General features: G+C 40.8%; 2 protein-coding genes across 4 annotated transcripts in view; one reads left to right on the top strand and one right to left on the bottom strand.

Annotated features, from left to right (window-relative positions):
- LOC145433385 (actin, cytoplasmic 3-like) overlaps positions 1–23,476 on the top strand; it is a 162,346-nt gene that overhangs the window by 1,312 nt on the left and 137,558 nt on the right. The gene's annotated exons all lie outside the window — the stretch shown is intronic.
- On the bottom strand, positions 1,393–21,688 carry LOC145433381 (uncharacterized). 3 transcript variants are annotated; one of them, XM_080310471.1, is made up of 9 exons: positions 18,571–21,685; positions 15,830–16,031; positions 15,212–15,326; positions 12,656–12,752; positions 11,112–11,290; positions 10,112–10,243; positions 9,914–10,045; positions 7,297–7,408; positions 1,393–2,463 (listed from the first exon to the last, which is right to left on the bottom strand). In XM_080310471.1, exons 1-9 carry the CDS (start codon positions 18,986–18,988, stop codon positions 2,147–2,149), a joined length of 1,704 nt encoding a protein of 567 aa, XP_080166597.1. In that variant the 5' UTR covers positions 18,989–21,685; the 3' UTR covers positions 1,393–2,146. The 3 variants fall into 3 exon arrangements, with proteins under 3 accessions (XP_080166597.1, XP_080166596.1, XP_080166598.1); XM_080310470.1 differs by having other exon boundaries at positions 15,212–15,329; positions 18,571–21,682; XM_080310472.1 differs by lacking the exons at positions 1,393–2,463; positions 7,297–7,408 and adding an exon at positions 7,415–9,143 and having other exon boundaries at positions 15,212–15,329; positions 18,571–21,688.

The raw sequence follows: 23,476 nt of genomic DNA on the forward strand, positions 1-23,476 counted from the left end.
GTGTAAAATAAGGCTACCGTACTCCGTTAGGATTTCCCTCTTATTCAGGAAATCGAAAATGTCTTCCGAGGACGCCTAAATGTCCTCATTTTTGGGAAATGGTCCTCCTTCATAGCTTTGAAAGCCAGGCTAATGGCCAGGCACAACTGAAAAACGGCGTAAATGACGCGAAATCTGTAATGGGGATGTTCAAGCGGGGTTTTCGGGAGTAGTACTGGAAAAATTACCGTTTTAATAAAGTGGCTCATTCGGGAGTCGAGCCGGAAAGATGACCTTTTTTCTAGTCAACACAACAGGATTTTCCGTAAATTTTTCCGGTCCGGTAATCTAACTTTTGTGGTTTTTAAAAAGTGTCTTACTTTCCGGATCCCAAACCAGGGATATCTAGAACTAGAAGTTCTAGATAGCCCTGTCCCAAACTATGGTGACCCTATGTAAAAGAAAATTGCGAAAATCGTCAATAATTGGTACTTTCTATCGATGATCATGAACAGCTAATTTTAAACGTTTTTACACCCAAAGTCACGCAATTTTCGTATTTATTGTTCAAAAATATAGCGCGAAAGAAGAGGCGCGGCACAGCGGAGCCTGCAAAGCCTCAGTTGTGATAGCGCCATTCATCATAAACGGCTCGGAATTTATATTTGCAAATATTAAACGAATACTATTGTCGCACTGATTCCCAAAGTTCAGATATTGATAAGGTCAAGTACCAGAACCCCGCACAATCATCGTGGGATTTGACATTAGGCCCAGTTGCGGCAGAGCAGAGAATAACCATAATGTGATGAACAGATGAAATTGTCTTACTGATTGATATCAACTTAACAATCTGCAGCGCTGTGAATCAATGCTCTATCAACTTCGCAAACATCGCTTCACTTCGCTCGAGTCTCTATGAGTAACTATCCGTCCGAATCCAAAAATTCTCAACCAAACATCCACGCGAATGAGAATAATGCCGTCCAGAATCCGAAAAATCTGGATCGAATAAATATACTCCGAAGAATCCCAATTGTAGATCTGAGCAGAGTAGTCTTCACTAAGACTAAGGTTAGGGTTGGCTGATTTATATTTGCTTGGACCTTGAACAACTTTAGAGTGCTATCAGAACGTGTTTACTGTCCTGCCTGGATGCCGAGAGGACGATTCTCTCTTTTGACTTGAAATCAAAAATTGAAACGGGTAGTCTAGTCAGAACTATCCAAAAATCAGCAACCATCCGAAAATATCCGAAACGAAATCTGCAATAGAAAACGAATCCGATCCAACTGTATCAAAATTGCGCAATATCTGGAGTCGGAGGTAAAATCTACCTATACTCCACAGCCTGTTTGGGTTCATGTATTTGTAGATCTGCATCTAATGGAGTCACTATACCAACCATCAACCTCACCGCATGTCAATGCTATATTGATAACACAAAGAAGACCGTCGACCATTCGTCCTGAACCTGGCGCTTATGCGTCATGGAATGTACCGAAACGTCAATATCTTTGTCAATGTATTTAGGACCACCTCCGCAAATCAAACCTATCACGAGTTCAATGCATATGTATAGTTATGCCATACGGGTTGACCAATTGGGAGCATGCTAAGTAAATATTTATATGACTTTATCGTGTGCAAGTCTTTCCGCTAACTAACGCATTATCCCGAGACGAAAGACAGCAAAACATGATCAATAGAACAACAATGTGTGACAAAGAGCGTGTTACGTTCCCATGGGACAGCCGAGCACGCTGCAAAGCTCCGTCTGCTGGGGCGAATTATAATAGACAGAATACAGTCTAAAAGACAGCCACCCACGCTTCCAATATTTAGCTCATAGCAATTTTATTCAACTCGTATATAACCTCTTGACTGAGAACGCACATAAAATAAGAGCAGGCCCGGCCGCTTGCGAAGATTTCGGTGTTGAAGATCCCTTTCTAGCTCGCTTTTATTTTCACACGATCGATGTCACTATTTTGCTTCCGCCTTTGTTTTATATTAGGACTGAGCCAAAATAGCCAATTCCGTAACAGCATCCACATTTCCCCTCTTAGAAAGGCCTATTTCAGGCGGACAAAACTTGGAGCTTTATTCTGCCCCTGGATTATTCGCAACAGTAGAACGCCCATGAAGTCGCCCACCTTCCTTCATGTCATGGATTGGATAGCGGGTGCCAGCGTGTGACGGATTTACCCATTTGAATAATGGCTTTTGCGAATTGTGACCTGGCCAGCGCACTTTCCACGTTTTGGCCGATTCCCACTTTACCGACAAGTTCGCTGGTTCCGCGGACTTTGTCCTTGATGTACAATGATGCGACGACGGCCAAATGGTCGAGGCCATCGCCCTTCCAGAACGAGAACAAAAACGATTTTCCGAAAACGGGGTGCTGGGTACGCTGTACGACTTTCGTATTTTTCATCGGATACTTCGTGTCGACGCCTTTCTCCGTTAGGGAAACGTAGGTATCTAAATGGAGAATGTTGGGTGAATGTTTGGAGTAATACTGCGATAGGGTAAATACTTGGGGTGGTGTGAATGTGTGGTTCACGTTCGGGTTCTGTGTGTGAACCTCGAAAATTTAGAGGTTCACGTTCACAAACGAACCTTGGTAGGTTCTGCACTGTGAACCTTTTTCATATATGACAATTTTCGCTTCATTATAACATCTTTCGTTGGAACTTATTGCATTTCAATTGCGAGCCACTCTGTGCGTGGCGCTGGCAGCATAAAAAAATCAACACTAAACGAACTTTTTTTCCCGATTCAAGCCGGTCACCTCTTAAATCGTCAGGTTGCAGTAGAAAACCTTGCTCACCAAATTTCACTCGATTCCAACCAATAAAGGCCTCCGCAGATCCAATTAAAATTTTTAATTTATTATGAAAAAATTGAAAAAAAAATCCAAATTTTTCTGCCAACCCCATGAAATTGTTGAGATGCCTTCAAAGACGTTGCAAAACAAATTTGAGTCAATTCCGACCAGTAGAAGCGGAGTTATGTGAGTTTTTCGATGATAATCCTCGGATTATCCTTGATCGGTGGATAACACGCGATTTATCAACGAAAAACTCACATAACTCCGATACAATGTTCACCTGTCGTGTCTATGAAGGTGGTATCATATAACGGGGACAAGGAAGCTAGCTAACAGTAACAAGTGCAAAGAGAAAAATCTCCTGTTCTCGATCCTCAGCACCGAACCGAGAATTTCAGGTTGGCTGATTTGGACTTGATCAAACCCAGTATTTAACCAGATTCTCCTGATGAAAATGCGTACAATAAAAAGGATTGGCACTAGGCCCCAAGATCAGGGTGTATCGTCAAACTTTTATGCCTCTACTGCTCTCAAAACACGACGAGATATGATAACCTCTTGTCTGGTTGGCCAAACGCCGATGCCCGTCGATGTCCGCTCAGTGTATGTTTTGCTGGCAAATATAGTCTGTCGGCTGTACCTTGACCGGATTTCAATTCTATACCTCATAAAATATCGTCGTCGACTTCTGGAAGCCAATTAATTCGATACAACAAATGCTCTTTGCTTCAAACGCTTATGTGCTTACAGACGAAACGTGACACTGATGATCATTTTACCACTTGAGAAAATAATTATCACGTTGACCTGAGGAATACAAACACACACAGGCTGACTTCATAAACATAAATATGTTTGATCATCATTATAATTGCAATACTGATCACTAATGTCCCAGTCAACACCCATCTCGTACAATACACGTCCCCACACGTCTATGTAGCAACGGGATGAATGCAAGAGGCATAAAAACTGACTGCGGTCCTTCTAATAATTCAATTCAATTCAAACCGTTGCTAAAATTCCATCATTTCAATACACCACAAGACTGCGATAGAATGAAAGATAAGAAGGTGTCGAAACGACTTGGAGTAGTCTTCGAAATCAGACTCCCACCTGGCCTAGGCGATGTAATAAAGGAGGCACGCACAATGCACATTGCACACTGAATGAAAAGTAAAAGGAGATACTATAAAAGGACAGGTGACCAAAAAGTTGGTATGTTTCGGAAGGCGAGATCGATATGTCAGGTCGTGGTACTGTAAACTAGAGGGCTAACAGGTATTGATTCAGTAGAAATCGTTAGTATTTCGATTTGAATGTGACTTGCTCGATGACTGTCGGATAGCTGGCGAGATACTGTTCCACAAATCAGGTCCAGCGTATTTGATGGAGCGAAGATCTTATTTGTCTTCCATATGGTAATTGGACGACGTGGACAACGTGTGCAACTTTCTGAAACATTATCGGAACATCCCCTCGATGGGGCGTTCACTAACTTACGGGGTGACTGTCACATAGCGGAGCGCTTGTCGCAAGTTTCCAGGTATAAAATAGCGTCAGCGTATGCGACATGTAGGTGGGGCTGCTGAGCCAAATCGAGCACCCGTGTGATTCGATTCGGAGTCGAGTCTGCGAATGTCACTTATTGTGACACCACACCAATAGTAACGATTAGAAAGTTTGTTATTTTGCGGCCACGATGAAAATGATGTCGGTTACAGTTCAACAAATTTTTTTTCGTCCTTCTTGACCATGCTGACAACTTCATCATCACGCGTTGTGATTATATAACACAGGTACAGGAATGACTTTTATATCAATATTCGTAGATTAACATTTTCTTGGCGGTCAATCGAGATTCGGGGCAGATATCATAAAGTTGGATTATCGTTCAAGTCGATTTTATCGCATTCATCAGGTGTAACAACCCAGGAGTAAGGAAACCAGTTGAAGTTAGTTTCAATGTCATGATTTAACAAACCATAACAAACTATAGTTATCTATAAAAACTGCGTACACTGCATAGCATTCCTACCTACGCGCAAATATTTCCGATAATGACCGTGACGATTGTCTCCCACAGGCAATGGCTTCACAAAACAGTAAACAGTCGGACAATCAACGAACTATGTATCAAATATTGCATAGCGAAATATCTATCAATATTCTATAATCCACTTCTTCGTTGTACATCACTGATTAAGCACGACTTTCATTTCGCGATGATGAAAATTCTTTCTATTATAGTAGCAGCATCTTTACACGCAGCCTGCCGTTTCATCCAACAAATGGACAACTGACAGCCAAAATCGCGTTTTCGCATTAGGATGAAACAGATAACACCACTTAATTGAAAATTCGGGATATCTCGAGGGCAATATTCCCTCTAATGTTTGATGAGTCTGCGCACACTCACCAACTCACTGCGCGCGGATTCTTGGACAACAGTGCGTAAAGACTAAAAAAAGAGGTCATCACTTCGGATTTTTTTGTGCGCAATTAAGATTTTCTGTACGCAGAGACCGTGTCTGCACTGCGCATTTGCGCACGTGCGCAGTTTACAGGGAACATTGCTCGAGGGTATAGGGTTGCATTTAAAACAAAGGCCTTTTAATTTTTTTTTCTTTTTTAACGTTGTATATTATGTATAATTATGCCATAATTGTGTAAATACTTTCCAAAGAACATGTTGTATGAGTCTACAGACGATTACCACCCGATATAGCCGACGTTTACGATATGGGATGGTTGAAACCCTCGAAATAGTCGGGACAGCAGCTATAATATGTAGATATATAGATCATTAGTACGGAATGAATGTTCTGATGATGATGACCGCCGACACTAAAATGCTTCAGGACGATGTAGTACCGGTTAAAGATATTTTTGGTCCGTATATGACCGGTGTTGGAAGCCTATTTCGTCAAAGGAGCGATATTTACCCTATATTTGCAATTGTCAATGTCAATCCACTATGACGTCATTATGTATATTCGTGATGTCATGAATTAAAAAGAACATTAAAAATCATGTTTTAAACATATTTGTTTTAAAGTGATTTTTGTTTTAAATGCAACCCTACTCGAGGGGCTCGAGTAATGATCGCGCATAACCTGCAACTTTGTGCATGGCGATTAGCAGTTTTTAATCACAGGATTAGCAAGTAGGGATGATGTGAACCTCTGAAAGGTTCTGGTTCGTGTGAACGCGAACCTTTTTGAAAGGTTCTGTGTGAACACGAACGTGAACCTCGTGACGTCATATTGATAATTCCAGCCCTACATTTCAGTGAAGTGGTAGCCTGTATTGATAAACACGATACCTAGCGACGACTCGGGCCACATAATTCCACAATGCTGAAATACATTTTGACGTTTTAAACTTCGCCAAATGTATCAACCGGGGTAATCAAATAATATAATAACCCCATAAAACCATTATATTCCGTTGCTTTGCCAACAATTTCGACGAGGACTTGCAAGGGAATATAAGCTTACTCCTTAACGGTCATGGCCAGACCGGACAATGTATTCGGCATCTGAGTATTGCTATGTTGATATTGAGCAGAGTGTAAAACGGTTTTCTGTACTTGCTACGGATATTACCCCAAAAACAAGCTATACAGCAGTAGCCAACACCCCAGTCTCACGGATTTGGTTTTTACGATACAATGAACATATGAAGATTGACACTGTACTCTTGCTGGATTTTTTATATCAGATAACGATATCAAGTTCATTGATTGGCTGAATAAGCATCATTCATTGACTACATGTATAGTGTATTTGCTCTTGGTGTTGTGTGATTGCGGGTCAAGCTCAAAGCAGAGAGTCACTAAATATTCACATACGGGAAGCTGGATATTTCGAGCAAACTTTTGTAACAAAGCATGTAAAAGTTTTGAGATTGTCAAGGTGTATGGTCGTTTAGAGTTTATTTTTTTATGCTGCCAGTCCCAGGCATAGAGGGGCCCGTAATTGAAATGCAGTAAATTTCAACCAAAGATATTATATTGAAGTGAATATTGTAATATAAGAAAAAGGTTCACAGTGCAGAACCTACCAAGGTTCGTTTGTGAACGTGAACCTGTGAATTTCTGAGGTTCACACACAGAACGCGAACGTGAACCTCACGTTCACACCATCCCTATTAGCAAGCTTCCCGATCAGCTATGATCTCCGCCTAAAATGCGTCCCGATTAGCATTCTCCCAAATCAGCTAACTTTATGATCTCCGCCCTTCGAGGCTGTCACGTCGCGAGGAAATAATCTCAACTATGGTATACTCCTAGAGCGCTGGACCTAAAATTTCGTTACTCGCTGTAGAATCGACTCCAACCAATACAATTGATACGCAACTTGTATACGAGTTCTCGAATCGTTGTGCGCAGACTGCGATGCCGTACCAGTGGGTGCCAATTTCAGCAATTTAATCATGTGAAGTATTTGATTGTAGTTAGCCCGAACGGTGTAAATGCTTACCAGGCAGTCTACCAAGCTTTCCTTTCGGGACACTGCGCGCCGCGATTACGTCAATCGTCAGGCATCTCAGCATATCATCATAGGAGAGCGATATTAAAAGATGAGGAGTCTCCTGTAATAGAGTAATAGTAATATTGATTTATTATCATTATTTCAGGACACGGCGATCAATTTTCAGCAGATGTTACGTCGCGCCATTTCTATAATCACCTGGTTTAATGATTAACTATCCTGTCGCCTCAAACCCAGACTCTGAATATTTTATGAGTAGAATCCGTTAGAGTTGACGGTAAGGAGCGGTGCTTGTGAGCCGGTCACTGGACCGTGACTCTTGATTTATAATTTTAAGAACGCAGTGTTCCCGAGATTCCGTTGCCTCACACTAATGCACTATATATATGTTATGTCACTGGAATACATCTGCGGAGCCACTATCATTCACGATCATATTGGGTATGTGGGATGACAGAGGGAATCATGCCGTGTAATGTTGCGATCGACATTGACTGGATCCCAGATGACAGTCGATCATTTTTCTCCGACTTCGATGATCTGATGTGGTGGATTGGTTTGAGGTCTTTTTTATTCTATGACATCTATCCCGCATTCTCTGTACAGTACACTGACATAGAGGTGTAAATGTTTTCGGCTAACTTCCCAACGATACCTTAGTTAGACTGTTGCAGCTGCAAAACGAAAGCCCCTGACATATTACGATACGGGCCGCTTTGTAGTTGTTTAATAGCATGGTGTTTCGACAACTATATGGTCATTTTTCACAAGACCGATATTCTTTATTAGGATTGCTGAGCATCCGAAATATGGCAGAGAAAGGCGAAGAGTTGAATGGTATTTTTGGAATATCTTTAGAACAGGGGTGTCAAACATACGGCCCGCGGGTGGCATCTGTACCGCCAAGCGATTTCATCCGGCCCGCGAAGCAATTCTGAGAAGATGGAAAACATTTTCAACAAATGTTGAGATTAAAACCATCCGACGGCAGTGTTGCAGTTTAACTCTAGTCACCATTCGAAACGAATCGGTAACATTTACACCAAGTTCTGAGGAGGAAAAAAAGTGCACACCGAGTTCATAGTTTGGTGAAAAATGGACCAATGCGCCGATGCGAAATGACGATGCGAAACCATTATATGCAGGTTATATGGAGAATATAACAGTTCACGCGGGATCCGTGGTCGCACTGCTGTATAACTTTTCATTCAAAAATCCACTGCCTAGAGAGAAGCCGAAATGGGGATTTAATAAGAATAAAGCACATTCCAACATCCGCGTTCACAATTAAATATTCTGTAGCCCATTCCTCACAGAGCATATCGTCGCATACGCAGAGTTAACACCACATTACGACTAAAACAAAAGGAGCATATAGAAATATGTCAACTTACATAGTCGCTAGAACCACTAATTCTGCGGTTTATAACTATATTCAACCGCCCAAACATGATATATTTGGTATTATCGCCAATGTCATTGCTTGTGTTGCTACAATAGAGCTCGTATGATCCGTGATAAAATGCAATGTGCGATTGTTATTGACACAGACTCGATAATTAGGACTATAGCGAAAAGAACGGGTATGGATTTGGAGGTAACAATTTGAATTCATTTGACTGGTCTGGCCCGCGAGCTATCAAAAGGTTTGAATCCGGCCCGCGACGCAAGTTGAGTTTGACACCTCTGGTAGAAGATCGTGGGAGCTTCGCCGATGGTGTCAGAGGTCCCTATTGATCAGGGGCAAGTAACTTCTTCAGCATATGGGAAAATGACGTAGGCCTACTTGGCGGGCCGGATTCTTCACTCGATACATCAATAGGGTATTCATCCACCTATACAAAGATCAAACGTATTTAATGCAATCTTTAAGTTTGAAGCATTGAGACTAAAACAGTATTTAACGAAATTATTTAGGCATTGTACTTCAATTGCGGTGACGTCAATGAGACATGTGTGGTCGATCAAAGTTGTAAACACGTTCTTTGAACTCTGGCGGCATGTCGGACGTAGAAACCCTTAGTAGAGAATGCATACGTAAACGTCAGTTAGAATAGAACGCAGCTTTTTCTTGTTAATATTTCTGGTCGAAAATTCTAGCTCGCAAATGTGCGTAGAGACCCGCGGGTCACATTTTCATGTACGACCAGAAACTGTTTGCGGGCCGCTCAAAATCCCGTCGCGGGATGTTGCGCGCCCCTGCTATTGATGATACAAAGGAGTACATAACGCTTTATATATCGATTTGGAATTTTGCGGTGAAGTACTTAATACGCGTCTCCGCGTTTGTCTTGATTTTCGATTTCAAGTTATCTCAGAACAATCGAATATGAATACACATGCCACTGATTAAAGCCAGATCAACATATTAACAAAAAAAGACGTGTGGACTGGACAGTGGACACTGGACAGCCACGTGCGCTTATATGTGGGATTCCTGGTACGATACGAGAGTAATTGCGGTATATATATCGAATGACGTCGTATCGAAAACGGAATAAAGATACGATAAGAACTATACATCTGTGGTCGATCATTTGTTGGGGCCGACGATATTATTAACCTGTAAGTATCCGTCACACGGAAAGAATATATTATACGTTACCTCTTCTTCAATGGGTTTGAGCGACACCCAATATTCGTTCGGCTTGTCGAAACCAATGTCGAATAGAGGAAGTATACATTCCCCTATCACATCAGCATGGCGTATTCGGCTGACCTTCTCTTTGCAACATATCTGCGGGTGCGATACGCATAAATAAATGTTGGTAAGATATAGGTTACCGCCACACGCATCACACACTTTCAAACACATTTGCTGTAAATCTTCTTCTTGGATGTTTTCGAACGCCGTTTGTTCTTGGATTTTGAAACACGGTTCATCCGGTTTGATAGTTTCACTGCGATAGCTGATCTCATGCGGTAGCAAAGAAACCTTGAAACGACATGAGAACATCTTTTCAACGCAATCTGAAACTGATACTATGCACCAGCCTGCACTATAGCGTATATGCGCGGTTGGTTTCTGAATTCATGTCATGGAGCAGTGGTTCTCAAGCTTTTTATTGTCAGAGCCACATTCGAGGTTTCGAGTCGACATTGTTATGATCAGAAGATACGGAGCTTCCGGTGCTTGCAATCGCCGTTATCTAATTTTTCGCGTTTTGCAGAAAGAGCGTTTTGCAGAAAGAGCGTTTTTATGCGTCTTACCCTCAATAGATTTTGTACCGATTATCACCGCAGTTCAGAGAAGACATTGGCGTTGCTATTTTCAAGTAAATCGAATATTTCATGGGGATGAAAACTATACGGTTCACTTACAGGAAAATCACAGCTATCAAATTTGGTTCCTTTCCAATCGTTTTTAAATTGCTGTATTTCTCCTTAAATATAATATTAAGATACCTAAATCTAACACTGTGGGTTGCAACATTGCTGGCAGCGAACGAAACGAACAGTTATGAGCGAATTTGCAGATGTCCGTGTGACCGGTTCTTAAAGTGCAACATTGTTACATCACAATAAATTTTAGGTTATCTGTCTACAGTGAACACATGTATCATAGGCGTATCAAATCAGGGTAGTATACCATCAGTCTCAGTCTATTTACGTCGATTTGTAATTTTGTTTGACTTTAAATAGTGGAAAGTTTTGCGATCGTAAACCGCAAATCACTTCTGAGCATAGTTAGGAGTTGCAGGAATCTTTGGTGCGAGCCACATCCAACTTGAGAGATAATACACGTCAGGTACTATGGTAGTGGTCATTGTCATATCTCCACCTGTGTTCTATCAAAATCTCACCTTAACGTAAAAGAAATGTTTCTTATTGAAATCCTTCCCCTCCATCATGACGACATCGATGCGATGCTCCTCCGGCGAATATGTGACGCAAAGATGAATGGCAGGTGTTGCGGTTGTTGTAGTTCTTCTGTATAGATCTTGGTCCGAGTCGTTCAACGAAGGAGAAGAAATGGCTTCGTCTGCATCAGCGAATGACAGGGCGTTGGATGTTTTGAATAATAGTCGATGCGTGATTAAGTAGATTGATGGGCTTTTCTCGGTGATTCGCGTGGTCCCTATGTATTACTCTTGGGATTTAATGCTCGTAACTGTAAATTTTTATGAGATGATTTGACTTGGAGAATATAGGAGAACCGGAGAACACAGCAGTAAATACGTCGTATCTTGAACATATAGTCATGTCGCATGGCATGTACATTAGGGCTCTTCAAAAATGACTTTTTTTCTCAAATCGTACTGGCTACTTGATAAAATTGTTAGGTTACCTAATTTAAGCCTACACACAAAATTTGGTTCAATTCCAGCCAGTAACCGCTTTGCTACAGGAGAAGTAAGTTTCTATTTATTATCTAAAAATAAATTTGAAAATTTTCTGTTCACCCCATGAAAGTGTTAGGCTGTCTATAGAAACGATGCTCACCAAATTTGGTTCAATTCCAACCAGTGGAAGCGGAGTTATCGGCGTCGAAAAATTTGGATTTGAATAAAATAGTATTTACGGTGAGCACAACTATAATAAATAAACAAAGAATCGGTCACCGTAAATACTATTTTATTCAAATCCAAATTTTTCGACGGCAATAACTCCGCTTCCACTGGTTGGAATTGAACCAAATTTGGTGAGCATCGTTTCTATAGACAGCCTAACACTTTCATGGGGTGAACAGAAAATTTTCAAATTTTCCATTATTTATTTTTATATAATAATTAGAAACTTTCTTCTCCTGTAGCAAAGCGGTTACTGGCTGGAATTGAACCAAATTTTGTGTGTAGGCTTAAATTAGGTAGCCTAACAATTTTATCAAGTAGCCAGTACGATTTGAGAAAAAAAGTCATTTTTGAAGAGCCCTAAGGTACATTGCACAATGCATGGAAAACAGTGTATTACAATTATAGCTTAATATGATAGGGTAAGTCAGGAGGAGTCAAGTTTGGGGATGGTGCGAACCCCTAAAGGTTCAGGTTCGTGTGAATGTGAAATTTTATGAAATGTGGTTCTTAGTGAATACGAACATATGACGTCACGTTATGCTTATAGCGGCAAAGACATATTTCGTTTACTTTCACACAATGCGAATGAAATGCTTTGCAATTTTTATGAGAGGATCAAAGGAACCGCTTCTCCAAATACAGTCATGTTCACAGCAATTCCAATTATGAGTTATACGCGACATAGAATACACTATACGCTAAAATGCAACGGATTCGTATTTCGTACTGCTTGGTTGCGTATAACTAAATGCTGACATTAATCATAGGATCCCTTGCTGCTGATACCCTATATTCTACCAACCGCAATACCGTTATAGTAGCCTGCAACCTACCCATTTCCGATGTGCCGACGGACCCCGCCTCGTCGCTGGATATGGAAGGCAATTTGAACTGTTTCTCCTTCATTTTCACCAAATGTTCCGGTTGCGACTGCATAAGAAATATGAGTTGGTTGTAATTCATATAGTAACAAGTGATAAGCAAACTATGGTTCAGTTGAGATATTTATATAATACAGATATTAAATACATGTCGGTCCCCGGATCGGTCAGTAGTTTGAAATTTTAATATCAGACGATCGCTATAGTTACAGCGGCGAATTGAGAGCATACGATGATTAACGTCGGTGTAATGGCGGATTCACAAGTATGCAATATGCATGCACGCGAGGGTATGCGTACGGCACAGCGCCAAAACGTTACAATACAATCCATGGCTTTTGTCGATATCGGGAGTAGGCAACATTTTTTGCTCTGCGGACCGGTTTCAAAATGAATTTGGGTGTGAGTACAGGCAAAAATGCTCAACATTGAAAGAATTTATTACCACTCATACACTTATAAGGTCGTTTTTCAATGTGAGCCTAGCGGCTTGTTTTGTCGCGACTTGCCGCACCCACCTATAGAGGTGTTTCAAAAAAATAGTATGTTCCAAGTTCTAACCGATTTATCTAATTAAATGTGTTCACATTGCACGAATGACAATGCTGCAACGACGGGATAATCTTCGCTGTGTTGACGACTTCGTTCGAATTTACAGAACTAAGTTATAACTAGCGCAATTTTTTTACCTACAACACGGAAGATTTTCAACTAAAAAATCAAAATTTTGACGTATGTTGACCTTATAAAACTTAATTTCGACCAAATTTTGACCTAACGTATATGCAGATTAGGTGTTTACCCACATAATGTAGAATTGTACTACTTATCTTTATTTCTGGTTCGAACTGTCTATCCTTACGAAGTAGTTCGGCCCAAAAAAAATTTTGACTCAAAAACTGATAAAATTTTTCATGAAAAATGAAGAAGTCCAGTTGTTACATCACGTGTGATGGTAGAAATAATTAAAATCTGTTGTAGTACAATGAAAGATACTTTCCTACATTCTCGGGTAGAAAGTATCTGTCCATACTAAGTAGCTTGCCAAGAATGGAGAAAGAACGTTCAACAGTAGCAGTTATTGGATGACAACACTGAAGTTGTGCGTGCGTACACTGCTGATGACACACCGTGTTGCTTCATTCTGACAATGGTGGTGTCTACATCACATTTTGTCATCATGCGCTTCTTGATATAAGAATCATGCAATGCCCACGCAGTCTTGCTTAAGTTAGGATTATGCGGTACGTTGAGCATAACACCATGTCAACCTATTTGTTTTATTTCAATATTTATGATTCACAATGAGCCGACAGGGCCGTCTACAACGGTAGGCCTATAAAGTAGGCTATATAACAAGCTGTAAAATGTCAAATGATAAGTTCCCCGACAACGCAAAATCTACGATACAAACGAAATACAGGTTGTAAAATTTTTTTGACTTTGTTTACAATTTTGACCTAATTTTGACTTTTTTTGACATGTCAAAAAATTGTTACGACACAGCAGGAGATCGCTGCATATCGCTTTCAAATAAATGCGCGACCTCGGTTCGGTGTCAAACCAGATTTCACAATCAAAATGTCCAAAGCGGAATCTGTTATGTAATGATATAATTTGCGATGATTTAGTTGATTGTCAGTAACGACTGGCACAATGCTAATTGCTAATATTATGCCAACTCGGTTCTGTAGGGTTAGCACATACGCGGATTGTCTTGTTTTAATGTTCGCGCAAATGTATATGCGCGTATCAATTGCTCATTGCGGGTTTCTGCAGATCTCAATTTATTCCGTTCATTCAATATGATATCTACAAGCCCCCTGCTGAGATAGAACAAGAAATTCGCGAGTTTGTGCGATACAGTCTTTAATACCAGTAGCCCGGCTCAGGCTAACAATAGAAAAAGCATTCCTTAATAGGATTGCGGTGCAGAAGTTACACTTGCTATTTTTGCGAAATGTCTAGGAATATGACGCTTCGTCATTACCACACTATCGAATAGAGAAAATAGTGGCATTGTCGCATTGTTCCGTTGAAGCGCCGATCGTGGATCTAATTATCGCTATCAAATGTTAAGGCTAGATTTTGAATTTGAAAAGGATGTGTATATTCGATCCTGGAAAAGGAGGCTTTCGGACATATGAGACATCCCCCGGGTACGCCACTGCCAGTATTACACATGTTTCGATTACAGAAATTAACTTGTATGTTTAAAATTTTTATCAGTGATTCTGACCATTAGAATTCTGAACCGTCACTTAACTTGAAAATGTATAAAAACTTTCGCATACCAGCAACGAACTCTACGAGGAGAGGGGCCGGTCCGCTGATTACAGGTAGCGCACCACTATAAGTTAGACCATGAAATGCATGCGCAGAAAGTTAGTATGGGCTCATAATTAAATTCGGAGTTCGGAGAATAAAATGTGTTAATAGAAATTTGAAGCAGAAATTCTGTGCCGAACATCGCTTCAGGTACACGCGCATGCGCAGTCGCGCACTCACCTTGTACGACGCACCTCGTCCGGGCATTATCTCTGACGGCACCTGGGGAATGTACCCATAGCTGAAAATGCTGTCCTCCGGGAAGTCAGAGTTCCTTTCGCGTAAGGATTTGTTACTGCTAGAAAATAATCGCATGCGGTGATGGCCAGTACCAAACGGATTTCGGGCACAGATCAGGAAAAATTAATTCGGTGACGAATTTGTTGCACAGAGAAGTCATCCGTTCATTGTCAAAAAGGCTTAACAAATGATATCATTCCTTTGGAAGGCTAGCGCAGGCAAGATATGTCAATAATCGAAGCAGACTCAAAACAGAAACTAGGGCCTACATTTAGTCGCAGTATACGAGCGTAAGGTATATGAGATATCAAACATGTTTGTATTTGTCATATACCCGGGTCGCTTTGCGGATTTGAACATTTGTACATCACTTGATATTCATCATATAATATGGACCTCATGCGTGGGGCAATATCATCAACTGCTTCTATCAGTTTGACTGAATAAGCAAACCATTAATCAAGGAGCTACGATACGGTATCATGTGCGGTTGATTAGGTAAACACTGCGCCATCCGACCGAATATTTAGCACTGAAAAGATGGAAATCCAATCTTACCAATGGGTCGCGCCGTTTTTGCCAGTCAACAATTTGTTTTCGCCTTGCACGTGGAAGAGCGACTCTTTTCGTTTTGTGTTCGGGCTCTCGGTAAGCAGATCGAAGCCATCTTTCCTTTCGACTAAATGTTGAAGGCTCATCCCAAGCCCTTCCACTTGGTCGCGGGCCATCGACGTGTGTGTCGGAGAACCACAGGTGATCTCTGCAGAGAAAGAATGATTCGGCTACAAGAATAAGTAGGCTACCGCATGTACTGTATGTACTGTATGTTGTCGCGTGGTTCCTGCATTCAAACATTCCTATGATCGTGACATTACACAATTTTATGATTTACAATGCCATGTCTTTGAAACAAACATATTCCGACGAATTCACTGTACATGTCATTACCATGTATCACTTGAAATCTAATAGCGGCAAAAGGCATTATTTGACTGCAGCTTGTCACCACCGCTAAGCCAGTGTTCTGCCCTTGGAATATACGGTAGCACTTACGCATTCGAAAAGGCGCAGTCAATTTTTATTTACGCGCAGGCAAACCCATTCTATGAATACATGACAGATGCTTGGCTAGAGTTGATTTTAATCATCAAATCAATAAATAGTCGGAAGCTATTTTTGTCCCACAGCAAGGGAAAGCATGTAATGAATTTTGCCTGCCAGAAATTACCGGATTCAGACTTGGCGTCGCCTAGTTTGAACCACTATTACGCAGAAATTACCACTCCATTTCCGTGCTTAAGGAATTGCGATATCATATGCATAAATAAATTACAGTTTCTTCAGTCTAGGCACATCATGACACGTAAAAACAACCGAAAAGTGCCAACCAAATCCCAAAACAGCACAACGTCCTTCTTTAGGACTCGACGTTAGACATAGACATGTCTGATAACAGATGAAAATAATTTACTGTGTTACTCATAAACGTTTGTCTCGTGAGTCGCTTCTTTGGACGCATATAGCTGGTCGTCGGTTAACCGGGGAAACGCGCATCTCACCACATACTTGAACATTTCAATCGCAGATGATATATCTCCATAGCCTCGGTGTGACACATTATAAGATCACATATCAAAAAAGAATTGAATTTAATGATTATGACATAACCATGGCCTACTAGTACTTTTAGTAGGCCATGCGTAAGAACATTGTAAATAACTAAAGATTTTATAAACAATGGCGCGAATATTACTCAGGATGTGGACAAATCGGCCATCATTTTTATGAATTCAAAGGAATCCCTTTGAAGTTCACAGTGTACTTCTGCGGCAACAGTAGGTCAGTATATTACCAATATATTGCTGCGGCGAGACACTTCCAAATATAACACCACTAGGAAAATGGCAGTCTTCTGTTCGCACCAAGACTATACAATAATACATATGAAGAGCTTCTTGGAGGTACAGAACTTCAATATACAATTGAATAGTATATTCATATTGAAATGAACCCGAATATTTTCGGCTGACACTCGTCAGGGGTAATCGTCAGCAACTAGTAGAGAATTGGAAAGAACATTGTATATCAACAATCGTATCACAAAATATGTGATACGATTGTTGATATACAATGTTCTTTCCAATTCTCTATGAATATACTATTCAATTGAATAATACATATCATTATCCAGCTATACATTTGAATTCCAAGAAAGTAGAGAAAAATAGTATGGTCCGCATCATGCGGGCAAGCTAAAACGCGTGGACTGGAATCTTATACCAGCGTGTGTTCGATGACTCGGATGTTATCTTTTGATATCATTTATATATTTTGTTCTGCATGGTGCGGGTCAATATTATTCGGTTGTTTGAAATAATGGGATGTATGCCTAGTGCTGACGCATGAAATGGCCAATTGTTTTGAGAATAATTCGACACAAAGGCTGAATTACCATAAATATCCGTCGACACCTCGCTATGGTTTCCCAAGGACAATCGCTGATGGTAATCGAGCGATAACGTCGCGAAACGAACTGCCACAATGTTATTGGATAGGCAAATTACAGAAAGCTGATAATAGGAAATTGAACTGCCATATGGATGATGGAAAATTGGGAGCAGCGAAAAATAGAGGGTAAAATGCGAATTAATTCAGAGCGAGAAAGGGGGTTCGCGCGAATCATTGCAAGACTCCCATTTTTGCAAGTATAATAGATTTCCTGAAAACGATACCTGGAAATTCGGCCGGGTTAATTCGATCACGCTATATCGCGCACCATATTCGAAGAAGTCACGAAGAGTTTTGCCCAAATTTACTTTTCATCAATGCATCCATGGCGGATAACGCTGGTTGCGCGGAAAAAGAATGAAAACGCAGGTAGGCTATACGTATCGCTCAATTCGCAAAATGCTTACTGCTAAAACGAGCAGAGGGAGCGCACTTGCTAATATATTTGTAACGGTTCGATAAGTGTAACCTCACAACTACGACAACACCGGTGCAATATAGGAATTAATCCCTGGGGAAGCACTCGGTTACAGAAAAACAATAATCGAAGATCTAACATCTTGTTGATACCGATCTCATCCGGTGGCCGTATTCAAAATTAATAAATATTATTCGCGCAAGCGGCGATATCAAATTTAAACTAAATGCAGTCGTAAGCACATAAGGTGCTGGGCTCAAAAGGCATATCCTGGAGACATGAGAATTCGTACGAGAAAAATAGCATCAATAATTAAATCCAGCTCTGTACAACGATACGAAATCGTTCGCGAACGTAAATAAAACAGACGTACCGACAACCTGCGGTATTGGATGCGGTACGGGTACAGGCGACGCCGGCCTCGAATCCGGCTTCATTCTCAGCCATTTACTTCTGAAACTCCAAGACGACGGAGACCCGTTCGGTGTTCTAAACGAAGGAGATTCACTCCTGCCAGGTATCACGATGCCACGATCGCTTCTATTTCCGTTCCACGTAGTCTCTTTGTCGTCTACTGGCCAGCAGTCGCGTTTCTGATCTTCCGATGGCGTTAAACTGGTTTCCGGTAGTGCATGGCTTCGCATTTGGGGAACGGTGAATTTAACGATGCTCTGCGGGGTGACTAGGTTGTTCATGGCGTCTTTGTGGGAGGGACCGTGACTGCCGTGTTGCTGCTCCGGCCGCCGGAAAAGGCCCGATGCGCTTTCTCGCAAAGTTTGGAAGGCCCACATCACGACGCTATCCTAGTTTACTAACTGGATAAAAATAAAACGATTATAATAGTAGTTAATATTTGTTAGCTGACACCGTAATACAAACGCAGTTCGAACTAGTTTGCTACCATAATGGAACGGCTAATTTGACGACAGATTGTTGTGGGGAGTACCACATCGCCATACGGATTTGTATATACATACAGTATACATGTCAAAGGTTGAGTGAATCAGTCCCTTGCGCCACATGGCCCGAGCTTAGAGGAAATAGTCACCGTTTTTTTCGTGTTTCGTTTGTTCATTCGCGAATCGTCGTCAACAAACTAACTAACACACATTTATAAGCAGCATAGAGGGCTTGTCAACCCCCAATCTCAAGTCGCAATGACGTCACACTTATTCTACGACGTCGAAGTCTTTTCATCAGAATTGTCCGTGCTCATGGGCGCGGCCGTAATTTATATAACTACATGTTTGTATTGTCACACAATCCTACAAGTGACACTAATACCAAGATCTACATTCTACGGTAGCATTGCCAACCTGCTCTTTGTTGCCTAGTATCCACTCTCCATAACATCTTATACGGCAGTGGTTCATAATATTTTCAGGCTGACGACTTCATTTGTCAAGATTGAATATGTCGCAACCCCACTTCCTGACCAACTATTCATTTACATGGCAAGATTATTCGGAGTACACCCTATATATCATTCATTCACATCAGTAGTACAGGGCCGACTCCGTGCCGCGCCCGACAATGATCGCTTATTAGTTGTTATGATTTTCGCATAATGCATATAGTACAAGTACATAACACAAGTTTGATGCAAACATCCCCCCCCCCCCAGGCGAAATGTACGACATGCCCCATGCCACGATAAAAAGGCAAAATACGTATGACTATATATAGGTTAACCGCATGCTGCACATTTCTCATCATAGAATCTGCAGTTGCATGCACAAAACGTAGTTTATGTAACAACAATCCAGCATATAGTATATAGTTGAAGGGATATCAATTTTTAATCGAGTTGGTAAACATAGACGGGGTCGAGAGCAGCAATATTAAATTATCAAATTCGCATGAGACTTTGAAACATAGCCCGATTATTGAGTAAATTTCGTCACACATATTTTTGTGGTATAAGTCACACCATCCGTATTCAAGTATTATTTTATGCCATCCTCTTATCCGATGATTTACTTATAACGAGGATACAGATTGGAGATGCTGTCTTTAAAATGGGTGTCATGTGAATGACAATTTATTGGAGCAATCCAATAAATTTCACGTGATATGTTGTCCTGAAATATGATGAATGACGGAGCGGGGCCCCAAACGGAGATTTTTATCCGTGCATCGTATTGTCACACATGATATACCATTATTATTATTATTATTATTTACCAAGTAAACATATAAAAGAATAGCAGTTTAATCACGAGATTCTCATAGTCTACGTGATATGCCCAATTAAATCATTTATTAGAACATACCTTCATGTCATACGCACGGAAAAATAATTCATTTCCGGCGAAGTCTATCATGACTCAAAGGAATGCTCACTTATACCAGACTAAACCAAACCTGAAGATGATTTCGCGAGAAACACATCAGCCGAATAGGCACTTCTTTGAGGACAGTTCATCTGTCCTTGAGCACTACCGGTTGCAGACTTCTGCTATCTGCTAGTATCACTATTCAGTGCAGGTCAACAAAGTGTCAAGACCTATTTTAACTGACATTTGAAAAACAGAATAACGAATTTAAATGCTCAAGTCTATGATAGGCTGAAATTCGACGGCCGTGACCCAGAGGAACCTCTGCGTGACTCCAGTTGGGGTCACAACACATATGTTGGTGACCACTGCTATCTCAGGGCATATATAGGCTGTTACTGTTGCTGTTCCGACCTCATATGCACTCCATGGTCACATTGGTCAGGCTGACACGCAGGGCCAATTCCAGATTAAAAACTGAACTATGAACACAGCACGCCGACGAATCGATGCGCGATCCGGTAATCTGTCTGTTTCGGATTAATTGTTCCCTTCAATTAAAATTCACCTCAAAATGCTCCTCGAACTGAAATGGTACATATCACCTGTTAACAAATATAGACACCACGGATATCTAGAGATTTAGATATCCCTAATTCAAACGCCTGTGCTGGTGGCAAGCACGATAAGACGGCTTGGCCATTAAACACGATGCTTGTCCATATGATCAAAACATCGCCTAACCTAACGCGTCTTCTGTTTTCGATTGAACAATTGTTTATTTTCTTCGTCGTTCAAATACGTTTCAGAAATTGGATCGATTACCGCGACGGACATCCGACGTCAAAAGCATCGCATTCTCCCTGCGGGGATACGAAGAGTCCCGAAAAAATACCGGCAATATTCTAGCCTGTTGGCGTAACAACAAAGATTCGAATATGAAATTCAACAATCACATTAAGTCGCCGTGACGCATAGTGATGGCGAGTTGATTTGAACTAAGCTGATTTGTAAACAAACTCCAAAGCGACCAATGCGTTGGCATGTATATCGGGAAACAAAATCCGTAATTCCAACATCCTCAGAGATACTACAAGCGCTGCCGTATTTGCCGCGAATGAATAATTTATCCGCAGTGATTTTTACCGACAAAAATCCTCTATTTAACATATTGTCTGCGAGATATGATGACTTAGTGGATATATGCCCAATATTGCCCATCCTAATTGATCAAAATATGTCGATTCTGGATGCGGCGCGATCCATCACTTTGCATAAAAACGCCAAGGAACATATTTTGACAGGGAAGACAGATATGCTTTAGTACACTTATAAACCGTCTCGTCAATTACGTCATCTCGAAAGCATGACATCATGGCGGAGCCATGACAAACCATGTTACATAATATTATCTCCTATGTACTTTGCTTATGATCACGTAAAACACTCAGGTAAAATGTCGCCATGAGATAAATTGTGGGATAAATAATGGTCGTCTCAGTGATGAGTATGAATTTCAATTTGGATATGATTTGCAGTTACGAGAAACCGGATTAAGATCCCAGTTTGAACTGTTCCGAATGATACCAATTTAAATGCGACTTCCAAAGCATTACTGGAAATGAAATTTAATTTTGACATGACGACAGATTAATTCAGGATTTGGATTTCACTTATTAAGCTCATATCCAGAACCTGGGTTGTAGAGATATTTATGTAATATCTGATTCGTCAGCTTCGAACCAATCGATCGGTATTCGACGTCATCCGGTTAAAACAGCTAGTGTAAAAAAACTGATATGCTGAAAATTGAGAGTGTCCTAACAGCGATGCATTCAAAGTAGCGGGTGTTCTATTTTTTAGCATTACAACGAGAGTATCATTAGCTAGACATTCAAAATACGATTGTTGATACGATTGTTGATATACAATGTTCTTTCCAATTCTCTACTAGTTGCTGACGATTACCCCAGACGAGTGTCAGCCGAAAATATTCGGGTTCATTTCAATATGAATATACTATTTAATAACATTCAAAATAGCGATCTAGTAAAACTAGTGTGCTTATAGATGAGCTTGTGTTAGGGCTAGGTGTATGGTTAGGGTTAGCTTTGGGTATGGTTTGCTGTCATGACATTTATGGCACTCCATATTTTCAATGCATCGCAATTACGACACTTGCTGGCTTCGAACTTACTATTTTGAGCAAATCGATACCGATCCTTCAGCGCCACCTATAGAAAGATCTCAGGGCGACATGACGACAAGGCGACGAATGGCAAATTCCTTCGTTCACTGTATATATCTATGCTGCACTGCTGAAAACATAGTTGTATTATAAATCATATTCAAGAATTTGAAATTATACAGATGAAATATGATTGACAAAACAGTGTCAGGCTTTAATCTACTGATAGCAAGTGGCCTGGTGAAAGTTTAATCACGAATAAAAGGCACAAATGCTGCTATACGAAATCGTTGCTACACTGCTCAGAAGTACCAGTCATGCAATCGAGCGAGGCGTACAAACTCAATGCCATGCATACATGCAGATCTCGTCTTCCTTAAAGCAAAGTACCGTTCTTGCAAAAGACCGTAGAAGTAATACATTCACCATCACCTTTATCGCATTGTAGCAGCTACATCGGTCACCTTCTCCGGAGCAATGCCGATGTTTTGGCCAGTACTTATACAAACAGCTATAGGCATGACGTCATATAGTTGATACCATTCACGCATAATATTCTTTAATATTCAACGCGGGATTTTTTAAGTCGTGGAATAGAATCTATTGCACGATAACTCGAAAGCGACAATATTTCTAGATAGGAATTATACGAAAATGGGATCTCAGAGTAGTGGTTCGTCGGAGAAATAAATACACTTTTTGGGGAAATCGTATAGCAGAAAACCCATACCAAACATTTAATAAAACCGGTCTTAGTCGAAAGCTACGGCCAAAATGATCCTGAAAATGTAAATTACAATCCGGAACCTGTCATG

Source organism: Botryllus schlosseri, chromosome 2 (assembly GCF_051294905.1).
Source record: "Botryllus schlosseri isolate E-star chromosome 2, Bs_hap1, whole genome shotgun sequence".
Taxonomy (NCBI): Eukaryota; Metazoa; Chordata; class Ascidiacea; order Stolidobranchia; family Styelidae; genus Botryllus; species Botryllus schlosseri.